General features: G+C 53.2%; 1 protein-coding gene across 1 annotated transcript in view; it reads left to right on the forward strand.

Moving 5' to 3' along the window:
* The window catches only part of ABHD17C (abhydrolase domain containing 17C, depalmitoylase), a 48,575-nt gene extending 37,260 nt beyond the window's left edge, over positions 1 to 11,315 (forward strand). The window contains exons 2-3 of the mRNA XM_042987905.1: positions 5,175 to 5,354; positions 9,812 to 11,315. Coding sequence (XP_042843839.1) covers positions 5,175 to 5,354; positions 9,812 to 10,031 — 400 coding nt within the window. The 3' untranslated portion in view covers positions 10,032 to 11,315. The remainder of the gene's footprint in view (positions 1 to 5,174; positions 5,355 to 9,811) is intronic.
* The last annotated feature ends 565 nt before the right edge of the window (positions 11,316 to 11,880 follow it).

Consider the following 11,880-nt stretch of genomic DNA (forward strand, 5'->3'; position numbering starts at 1 on the left):
TAATTTGAGAGCTGAAAGGGATTTAGGATCTGGGCTGACCCTTGGTACTTAGTATCAGTGAGCATTTAGTCTGAGGAATCCACAAGCCCGTTGGAATTTCTGAGTATGGAAAATTTCTAAGGAAGGGGATTTACATTTTTTTTTTGTTAAATTCTCAAGAAAATCAGGGGCGCCTGGGTGGCTCAGTCAGTTAAGTGGCCGACTTCAGCTCAGGTCATGATCTCACGGTTTGTGAATTCGCATCCCATGTTGGGCTCTGTGCTGACAGCTCAGAGCCTGGAGCCTGCTTCAGATTCTGTGTCTCCTTCTCTCTCTCTGCCCCTACCCCTGCTCACTCTCTCTCTCTCTCTCTCTCTCTCTCTCTCTATCAAAAAGAAATAAACATAAAAAAAATTCGCAAAAAATTCAGATGCGTCTCAGTTTGGAGCCATTGGTAGTATAGAGGTTATCCATTTGTACCTTTTTTCCCACCGAAAACAAAACCCCGGTGGTACGGTGAAAAACACACACTTCAGTAGCCTCATCGGCACAGGGGAGCGTGGGCGCCGAGGCCCCTTACGAGTCCCTCCGAATATCTTTGATCCCTTCAAAGAATTACTTGCCCCCCTGCCCCACCCGTTCTCCAGCTCATCCTTTGTCATCAGGCGGTATAGGAAAGACTGGACAAAGCGGTGGGAAAGTCCTGAACGTGACACAAATCAGAGAGCGTTGGCCCAGCGCTTCACGGTTGGCAAAGCCCTTCCCGCACAGGAGCATCGGCGTTGGACACAGCGCTCCCCGAGTCCTTGCAGAAAGACCTCACAGCGTTGCTTCCGTCATTCATTTTCTTAAACAAGTCAGTACCTAATAACGAAAGGAAACGAGAAGAGAGGGGCACCCAGCTGGCTCAGTCGGTAGAGCACGCGACTCTCGATCTCGGGGTTGTGAGTTCACGCCCTCAAGCCCCACACTGGGCATAGAGATCACTTTAAAAAAAGAGAGAGAGAAATGGAAGTTCTGACTACCTGAAGATTAGCATCATGCCTTCTTTAATATGTTGATTTCAAGTCCCTTTTCCATTTATTGTTTTTGTTCTACGGAACATAATTGTGACCTCGTGTCTGTAGGGTGCTTTTTTCTGAACACGGTAGCTTGATTTCTCCCCACACTAAGTCTTTACGAGACGTAATTTTTAACGGTCTCGCGTTTCCTCATGGGCTTTATTTTTAGCGCAAAGTCTACCGTGAGTCGTAACGGTTTTTCCGGGGGGGCTGTCTCCATATCAGAACTATCTGGTGAACTTTGAAATCATAGTTTTGGTTGCAAAATGTAGCAGCCAGATAGAAATGTCCCTAACACGTAAGCGTCCAGCCTCGTGGATGGTAGAAGGTGCACAGTGACCAGACGTATCCTGTAAGCCGCATCCCACGAGGGTCACGGGCAACTTCAGGCACGTCTCTTCCCAGTCTGAGCGCCTCCCTTCGCCGTCCGCAGCCACTTCCCTCACTCGTAAGGCTTCTGGTCCCTGCTTTGCCTTATGAGCTTTCTGCCCTGTTACGTATCCCCAACCAGTGAAGCTGAATCTGGGCGGGAGGGCGTCTCTGTAAATGGTGCCACGTAGTGCGTGCTCTGTGTCTGCCCCTTTTCCTTACCAGTGTGTCCTTGGCTGCACAGGCGTGATGTGCACTCTGGCGTGGCCGCACCCCGGTTTCTGCACCGACCCAGCTGCTGACGCTCAGGGTTGTCTCCAGCCGTGCAGACACGTGCCCGCACACCGTCTCGTGTGTGTTTCTTGGCGCACTTGCGCACGTCTGGCCGTGGCCCGTGTGCCGGGGAGTAGTTACCAGGTCGCAGGTGCGTGTCAGTACATCTCTTAGCGAGTATCGCCAGCGTCTCCAAAGCGGTTCTGTGCACCTGTACGTTTGGTCGGTATCACATGCTGGTTTTGAATTTTTTTCACGTTTATTCATTTATCTTGAGAGGGAGAGACAGAGCACGAGCAGGGGAGAGGCAGAGAGAGGGAGAGAGAGGGGATCCCAAGCAGGCCCCACGCCGTCAGCACAGAGCCGGACGCAGGGCTCGAACCCACGAAACGTGAGATCGTAACCAGAGGCGAAGTCAAGAGTCTGTCCCTCCCTGCCGTTTAGATTTCTTCTTTTATTGTAGAAAATGCTGTATTTTTTTTGTTGGGTTGTCTTTTGCTCGCCGCCCTGTAGTAATTCTCTATACGTCCCGGGTACGAGCCCTCTGGTGGTCACGTGCTGAGGCAAGGGGCTTTTCCCCTTTGGTGGCTTTGCCTTTTCGCTTGCTCACCGGTGAGTTCTGATGACCGGATGTTCTTGACTTTGATTTAATGTAATCGTCAGTGTTTCCCCGTTACAGCGAGTGCTTTGTGTTTTACCTGGTGACGTTTTCGAGTGGAAGCTCTGGGTCCGAAGCGTCGGTGGTCAGTGGGGATGTGAGTCCGGATGTGGCAGGTGAAACTTGCAGGGACCATCCTGGGCGTCGGATGCTGGCCGAAGGGAAGCCAGGAGCTAATGGGTCTCGCGGGGAAGTGCCTCCAGCCTCTGTGCAGCGCTTGGGGGAGGTCACCGTGGAGGTCCCGTTCCCTGACGTTGGACGGGTTCTGTCCCCCACCCCCCAGCAGCGGGCCGTGCCCCTTGAGGCTCGGCCCATTTCTGCCGTGTTTGTTCAGGGTGGCCCCGAGGTCCGGGGGGCACCGTGTGCGGGACGAGACCCCGAAAACACAGGTGGGGCCATGACGATAGAAAGCGGCGTTGACACGCACTCGTTGCGGCGGAAGGCTGCCCTGCGTCACCCCCGCCTTTCTGCGCACCTGCCGGGGCCGGCGCCCTGCTGTGGTGCCCCGCCGACCTGCGGGCTCTCGCTTTCCGTTTCCAGCCCTGCTGGTCTGAGTCCTCAGCCCTGCGTTCGCTGCCTTCAGTTTGCATTTTCCTCCTCCTCTTCTCTTTCTCTGTGATTTAGGGCTCGTTGGTTTGTAATCCACAGCAGAGGGAGGGGCCCACGCTCTAAATGTGGGACTTCTTCTCTCTTCGGGCGTCTGCGGACCCCCCACCTCCCCATCCCGTGAAGTGTCCCCTGGCCGCTATGCTTGGGGGAGGGGTCACAGACAGTTCTGGAATCTGATGACATTGTGCAGGGCGGAGGGGGCCCCAGCCTTATGTCTGCTCCCCTCATGGGTCCCTGAGCCCCCGGTTAAACGCTCCTGCTGCGGTGGAAGGACCCTGCGGTGGCTTCCTTCAGTAGAGCGTTTCCCCGCGAGGTGGTCTGCTGGAACACTGCGACGGGTTCCTCTCTGGCACCCCCGTCCTTTGGGCCTCATCGAGGGACTCTGTGTTCTAGAATCCTTGGTCTCTGCCTTAGATTCAGGACAGGATGCCGCGGCCATCAGTTCCTTCCTCAAACCTCTCCATAAAACTCCTCCTGCTGACCGTTTTCTACTACCCTGTCCTTCCCAATGACGTGAAGCCCCAGGCACGACCCCCCAAGACCTTTATCCCGGGACCCTCTTCTGCAGGCACAGGTGCCCTGGGTGGTGTTAGGTGCCAGGGGCTGGGGCCGCACGGGCTCTTCGCTTTAGTGACAGAGGGCGGATCGGGTTCGGGCACGTGTTTTTCTGCAGGAGGACAGAGCAGCTCCTACGTTGTGGTTTTTAAATTTGTCGTACTCTTCTCCGCACCCCCCCCATGTGATTCTGAATAGCCCCGTAACTGTCTCCCTGTCCCCTTGCACACATCTGTCACCGTCCTGCACACCCCCAAAGGGTGAGTCTTCCCAGAACATTCACTCTGTCCCCATCACCTTGCCCTTGGACAGCTCCCCCTCCCCTCACCGTCTGCAGGACAGGCGCTAACCCTTTAGCCGGCCCGCCCGCCTCTGGCTCTGCCCTCAGCCACCCTGAGCCGTACACCTGCCCCGCGCCTGCCCCGCGCTTTCCCACGAGGCACTGTGTTTCCCGGTGCTGCTCACGGAGAAAGTCCTTTTTATCCCCGCGTGTGCAAGTCCCGTCTGTCCCCGCGACGCAGCTCAGGTGCCGGCTGTTCACAGACCACGTCCCCGCGCACACCCGCGGAAATGTGGCCATTCCCTCCCCGAAGACCTTCTCGAGAACCCCCGTTTTCCCATGGAGTTCGGGGGAGCTTGAGGGGGAGCAGGCCAGCCTGAAGTCCCGACCGTCCGTGTCACCGAAGGCCATTATCAGAAAGCGTCGCGCTCTGCGTGAGCCGCAGGAGGAGGGAGACTGTTGGGTCGCGGGCTTCAGCTCCGCCGGCCGATGCCAGAGTATCTCCCAGGTGCCTGTGCCGATCGGGACTCGCACAGCGGTGTGTCGGAGCCCCGTCCTCATCCTTGCTCGCCCTTGACGTTGGACGTTGTCTTCCATCCCAGCCTTCGCGGCGTGCTCCCGCCAGGCCGGGGCCTCGCCAGGACGTCCGCCTGCTTCCCACCGGGACGGGCACGGCACACCCTTCTCTCTAGAGCCGCGACCCGCAGGCTGCACTTGGGATTCTTCTCGGTTCTGCCGGCCGGAGCCGAGTCCTCTGGGGGACCGGGGAGTGTGGCCGCGTGCCCCGTGTCCCTTCTCCCAACGAAACGCCGGGAAGGAGTGGCTCGGGAGACCATTGGCAGGTGGAGAAGCCGAGATTAGCCTGCAGGAGACACTGAAGAAAATATAGGCGTCTTCAAATTAATCATCTCTCTGTACCTTCCTCTGATAGACATTAATTCCTTTCATGTTTTATTAAAACCTCACTTGAAGGGCTCTTAATAACAATAGTATAATTTGCCAAACGTGCGTTCGCTTCTCTTTCAGAAATACGTTTGCGATTATCGGAGAAACCGTAGAGAGGGAGGAATAAGAAACGAGATGCCCGTGAATACCAAAATGGAATTTATAACGCGTTCGTTTCGTTCGTCCCTCCCGCTCCCAAAAATGTCACGTCCGTCATTTTTGCGAAACGTTATAGAAGGGGGAATCCCAGTCCCTTAGGACAGAGATAGCCCCTAACATCTGTCTCTGTGACGTTCACGTTCGTTTTAAGCTAAAGTGTGTAAGTCAGATGATGTCATTTTAAACCGGTAGCTGTGGGGGTTTCGCGAGTTTAAGCGAGCAAGGGTTTGCCTCTCTGTCCTCCCCCGTACGTGAGCTAACGGCGTGCGCCCTCTGGTCTCTGCAGGTACGGCGTGAGTCCTGAGAACATCATCCTGTACGGCCAGAGCATCGGGACCGTCCCCACGGTGGACCTGGCCTCGCGTTACGAGTGTGCCGCCGTCATCCTCCACTCGCCTCTGATGTCAGGCTTGCGCGTGGCTTTTCCGGATACCAGGAAAACGTACTGCTTCGATGCGTTCCCCAGGTAAGCTCGCACCTGTGCCACTGCTGGGGCGTCCGACGACCCGAGTTCAGCCTCCACCATTAGCTGTGGGCACCGATAAATATTTCCTGAGTGTGCCCAGGACTCAGACCCTGCGCTGGGCACGTTGGGGGTGTGGCGGCCACTGGGACGCGTCCGTCCGCCAGAGACTTCGTCCTCTGGGCCTCGCTCATCTGTAGAACTCTCCCAGATGATGTGCAGGGACCTTGCTGGGACTGACGTCCAGGATTAGCTGGCTCGGCTGTGAATGCAAGATAAAAAGAGCCGTGCCCACGTATCCTATAAACACCTCCCGTTCGGTATTCGCTCGTTCACGGAGACGGGCGCGTATGGTTGGACTGCAAAGAGCTCGATGCAAAATGTACGATGAGGCCATTCGTGGTCTCCACGCTGACATGCAAACCGCGAGCACCGTCGGGTTTGAAATCTCTTCCTCTTTCAGACAGACGGGACGGGCGAGGGAACAGGTGAGGCGAGCCGCTGGCGGGCCAGTGACTTCCGTGCTGGGCTGACAGGCCGCTGTGCTGCCATAAGTGAGCAAACCCAGCCCGGCCCCAGACCCCTGCGAGCTGTCCAATGTTGTCCTGCTGTTCGGTCCCCACCCCCTTGCCCGAGCGCATGGACGAGAGCCCTGGGCCGGGTCCTCCCCGGCCGGCTTGCGGGAGGCGGCGCATTTGCCACCTGCCCGTCCTTGCTGTTTCCTCGTCCCGCTAATGGAAGGAGCAGGAATGGCCGACCACCCCGCTCCAAATGCAGAAACCGCGAGCCGGTGGCTTCTTGAATACCTCTGTTGGAAAATTTCACTTTTTTTTTTTTTACAATCCGAGTTGAGAAGGAGCGCCCGGCTGGCTCGGTCGCTGGAGCGTGCGACTCATGGTCTTGGGGTTGTGAGTTCGAGCCCCACGTTGGGCAGAGATTACTTAAAAAAAAAAAAAATCTTAAAAAAAAAAAAAAAAAGAAAAAGAAAAAGAAAAATCTGGGCTTGAGGAAAGTACTGTTCCTAAAAACGATTTGCCCGCTCAGCTTGTCCCGTCGCACGTTGCTGAAGCGGTCTGGGATTGTCACGGCGGGACCGGCCGGCTCCTACTGCCGTTTTGCAGGAGAAGCCTCGGCAGAAATAAAGCCCAGTTTTAGGGTGTTGATCGACCCACTCGTGGCTGTCATTCTGCTCTTGCCGGAGGGGAAAGAACACCATTTGGTTACATAAACATCCGCCCAGACTGTCTCCTCTTACAGAACGAGGCCTTCTGGTAACACCTTGGGTGAACTTGAGTTCTGTGCGGTTTGTACCAGGGTTTAATGAGATGCAGCTTCATGGGAAGCCTGACCCAGCTGCAGATTCCTAGCAGCGTGGCTGGGAATGCTAAGTGGGGCGAGTGCCCCTCAGACGTGGCCTTATTTGTGCCGAATTGGTAATGAGAGGCCAGTTTGTTGAAAGGGAGATGTTTGGCGTGTTTTGTGGGAAGCGATGTTAGGAGTTACCGGGGCAACAAAATGAATAGGTTGCTTCCTGACTCAAATTAGCATATACCTTAAAATATAGCCATGGCAACTAATTGCAGCTTATTAATTAACAGTGAACCCAGCAACTAATCCTTGCTGGCTGTGTCTGGTCCGCCAGGCACCGGGCTGAACATTCCATCACGAGCCTTCCTCACTTAACTCTTCGCCACGGCCTTAAGTTGGTCAAGTTACAAAGGACTCATTTTACAGATTAGGAAACTGAGGCTGAGCCAGGTGAGCTGTTGGCCGAATTAAAGTAGGGGCGTGGGGACTGCCAGAAAGTGCCCTGGACAATTAATATGATGGATTCCAAACCACAGGCAGTCATGCAGATGTTCTCTTAGAGCTCTGTTGGTGCTTCTGTCTTTAAAAAAAGGTATTTCCTGTTTCCTTTTTCTATTACAAAAAAAGAAAGAAGGAAGGAAGGGAGAGAGAAAGAGAGAGAGAGAGAAAGAAAACGAAAGAAGGAAGAAAGAAAAAGAAAAAGAAAGAAAGAAAGAAAAAGAAAGGAAGAAAGAAAAAGGAAGAGAAGAAAGAAAGAGAAAGAAAGGAAAAGAAAGAGAGAAAGGAAGGAAGGAAGAGAGAGAGAGAAAGAAAGAAAGAAAAAAAGAGAAAGAAAGAAAGAAAGAAAGAAAGAGAAAAAAAGAAAAGGAAGGAAGGAAGGAAGGAAGGAAGGAAGAATGAAGAAAAGAAACAGGGCGCCGGGGTGGCTCAGTCGGTTGAGGGTCCAACTCTTGATTTCGACTCAGGTCGTGATCTCACGGTTCATGGGCTGGAGGCCCGTGTTGGGCTCTGCACTGACAATGTGGATGGAACCTGCTTGGGATTCTCGCTGTCTCTCCCTCCTGCTTGCACTGTCTCTTTCTCAAAATAAATTAGAAAACTTAAAAAAAAAAGAAAAGAAAAGAAAGCTTCAAGTTAAAAAAAAAAGGAGTCGTGATCATTATTTGGTTTGTAGCTTATTTTCCTTTACATTTAGACTCAGACATCTAACTGGAGACACTGTCCAGGCTGTAGAGATTCTCTTGAATTGTGCAGAACAGCCCCAAGTCTGTTCCGTCAGTAAATATCTTTCTAAGTGAAGATAACTGGACTCCCAGATTCTCAGAAGAAGGAGTCTCGTTAAAATTAAACAGGAGAAATGGGGCGCCTGGGGGGCTCAGTCGGTTCAGCGTCCGACTTCGGCTCGAGTCATAATATCACGGTTCGTGGGTTCGAGCCCCGCGTCGGGCTCTGTGCTGACCGCTCGGAGCCTGGAGCCTGCTTCGGATTCTATGTCTCCCTCGCTCTCTCTGCCCTTCCCCTGCTCGTGCTCTGTTTTCTCTCAAAAATAAGTAAACGTTAAAAAAAAATTAAACAGGAGAAAAGCGGGTTGGGGATCTGCGAGATTGCATGCTGGCACCCCTGGCCCTGGTCTTGGCAAATCCCTGGCACGTCCTGAAACCATCGGAGACGTCACGAGTCACTCGTAAACGTTGTGTGCAGTTGTCTCGAGAGCTCTGTTACCCGCACAGGCTCAGGCCTGCGGTAGTGATGCCTCCCTGGGGTTAGCGCCCTCCGTGGTTACCGGGAGGTGGGCTTTCCTGTCTCCTCCTTTCTCGTTGGAGAGTGAGGCAGGTGTTGTGCGGAAAGGGCAAAGCGCCTGGCCGTGGAAGACGTTTACTCTTTCGGCAGCGGGGTCCCCGAAGACGGTAACACTTTGTCTCCTCGGTAGCTGTGGCTGGGACCAAACACAGAAAGAAGTCACGGGCGGGGGACTCTGGGGGGGACAGCCGGCCAGATCTGCCTCTCTTGCCGCGTCCACAGGTTAAGTGGGGGTCCGTCCGTGGGCGAAGTCGCCTGCCCAGCCGGCCAACGAGGCTTAAGGTCTTGAGTTTCTCTTTGGGAAATGTCTTCGGACCCTGCAGCACATTCCTTTGGAGATCCTCAAATATCCATCCTTTGAGGGTAGATTTGATTCTTGTCAACCGTCCGAAATCATTCGGACTCAAAGCTAGGCCTGCATCGTGTTTACAATGCTAAGTAGCACAGTGTTCATGGAAAGCGAGGCATCAGCACTTAGAAAATGAGGTTTGTGGGGATCTTGTCCATCGATTCTGAAGCCGTCTCGCCAAGAAGACGGAGACCCTGGGCCGTGTGGATTAGGTGTCCGGCTTTCCGAAGAGACGCTCTGGCAGACATGCTAAGTTCTGGCCTATTTATTTTTTTAAAGAAATCCTCTCTCCAAAACATGAATATGTCCGAAATATTAGTTACTGGATGGTTAGTCCGGAGGCTTTTAGCCGTTCTGTTTTTAATGAAATACTGTAAGGAAAACACAGTGACCAAATGCGGTATGGTGTTCTTGACCGGATCCTGGAACAGAAAAAGGGCATCAGTGGAAAAACTAACAAAAACCCAAGCAAGGTCTGGAGTTTAGGTTACGGTGACATGCTGACATTGGTTTCTTGGTTCCGACAATCTTGCCGTGGCAACGTATGGTGTGAGCCTTACGGGAGACGGGCTGGGGCGCACAGGAACTCTGTTATCTTTGCACCTTTTCTGGAAATCCAAGATTATCGCAAAATGAGAAGGCTTTTTTTTTTTTTTTGTTAGTTTATTTATTTATTTTGAGAGAGAGCAGGGGAGGGGCAGAGAGGGAGAGGAGAGAGAGGATCCCAAGCAGGCTCCATGCTGTCAGCACAGAGCACAGCGTGGGGCTCAGACTCACCTACCGCGAGATCACGACCTGAGCTGAAACCAAGAATCGGACGCCCACCCAACCGAGCCACCCGGGCACCCCCGAAAAGTTTACTTAAAAAAAAAAAATGAGTTACTAGGGAGGTATTACCCTTCCTCACCTGTGATTGCTGATCCGGTTACATTAGGTGCAACGTATCTTCCCCGGGGCGTCACTAACGGAGCCCTTTTTCTCCCCACCCCGTTCTCTTTTGCAGCATTGACAAGATCTCTAAAGTCACCTCTCCTGTGTTGGTCATCCACGGTACAGAGGACGAGGTCATCGACTTCTCCCACGGCCTGGCCATGTACGAGCGCTGTCCCCGAGCCGTGGAGCCCCTCTGGGTGGAAGGGGCCGGACACAATGACATAGAACTTTACGCACAATACCTGGACAGACTAAAACAGTTCATATCTCACGAACTGCCTAATTCCTGAAGAAGGCGCCTTGATCGTACCTCATTTACTGTGAACACACGAGTCCTCTGTTTCGCACGTGCTTGAACTGGGCAGCGGTGACGGTGTGACAGCCACGGGGGACGCGCCCGCCTTTCGGTGTTCCAATCAAATTGCTGAGGAAGTCCCCGCCTTCTGTATCTGGAGGCGGCTCTCCTCGTTCACACAGCACGCTAAACCGAACATTTGTGGCAGCCAGCGTCCCCCGCCTGGCGGGGAGGGGGGAGTGGGAGCTGGGTGCCCGACGGTCGGTTTTCCCGTGCTGTGTGGGGAACGCTCACATCTGTCGCCCCGCTGTCCCCACCGGTGACGGTTCCCTTAACGCAGGACTCAGCCCTCTCCCCACCAGTGTTCTCAGTATTTGACACGCAGCTCTTTTTCCGGCCACTGGATTCATGGGTTCGATCCATTTGTGAAGCTGTGATTAGAATACAACCGGAAAACTCGGGTGATGAGAATTCATTCCTTTGCTAAGTTTCGTTCACAGGCTGATCTCTTACCCCAAACAAACCAGCCCAAGGGTGATTTACTGGAACGATCATGAACAGGTTCATCCACTGGAACCCTGTAAACATAACTGGAATATTCTTAATCAAAAGGAAACTGGGGTTTTTTTAAGCATAAATTTATTACTAGTCCACAGAGTTTTAATATTTTGATGGTCCGGTTGGTCTAACACGGAGCCTAGCCGACTCTCCTTCTGTGAAGCCCTCCTGGTAGGACTTTTTTAAAGTACTGTACATATTTGCAACTGCATTGCGCATATAGATTCTTAATGGGTAATTTCCTTTTGTCGGGCTACAAGGCAAACTGCAGATCCCTCGTTTGTAATGTAAATGATTGAATACATTTTGTTAATATGTTTTTATTCCTATGTTTTGCTATTAAAAAAATTTTATAACGTTTCCAAGACAAAAAAAAAAAAAATTACAAGTTGATGCTTTGAACAACTTATGTAATGGAAAGTTCACTAAACTAATCGTTTTAGTTTAGGAGCTACTTGGGTTTTGACACTGGAGCTGCACCGAGTAAGCATCAGAAACGGAAGATGCTTAAAAATTGCCACATTGCTCATCTTGGTTGGGGGTTTGGGTTGGGGGGGTTCCTCGGTTTTGATTTCATTTTTCTTTTCAAATTTAAAAGCCTTAAATGTACTGTAAGCCTCAGATTGTTGTACAGCTGGATCGCGAACGATTGCCAGTCTGTGTACTGTGGCGTGGAGAGAGCACGGCGGTCGGCCACGGAATAAAGAATGCATGGATCAGAGCGTGACTCCCGCCGTCCTTTCCTTCCTCCCCGCGTCAGAGACAGTCACGAGTGAGAAAACGCGATGTTGTTCAAGAAGAGACCCTCGGGGCTTTCCGATTTCACTGCCTCCCGCACGGCGTGCGCCTCTGTCCTGCCAGAGACCCGAGCGGACTCTGGAAGAAGCCAGGGCGTCCGGCGAGTGGTAGTAGAGTGCAGCCGGGACCCCGGCAGAGTCTGCGGTGGGTCCCGGGCACGAAACGGGTGATGAAGGCACCACGGCCGGGGGGGCGGGGGGGTGGGGGGGGGACGGTGCCTGCTTTTTGGAAAACCCGAATCAACTGTGGTCCATAGTCGTTTCAGCCCTTTGACCGCTGACCAGAAAAAGAGCAAGTGACAGAGGCTCGTCTTCAGCTCTGGGGACAGACCGCCTGAGCGTGCGGAAAGAGGAAGCGTTGGCAAGATGGAGGTGGAAGGGGACAGGGCGAGCTCGCGTGAATGTGTGTTCCGGCACAGGGCGGGCCACTTCCTGGTCTTAGGTGGGCACCTGTAAGGGGGCGCCTTGAGACGGCCGGTGCCAGGTCAG

Source organism: Panthera tigris, chromosome B3 (genome assembly GCF_018350195.1).
Source record: "Panthera tigris isolate Pti1 chromosome B3, P.tigris_Pti1_mat1.1, whole genome shotgun sequence".
Taxonomy (NCBI): domain Eukaryota; kingdom Metazoa; phylum Chordata; class Mammalia; order Carnivora; family Felidae; genus Panthera; species Panthera tigris.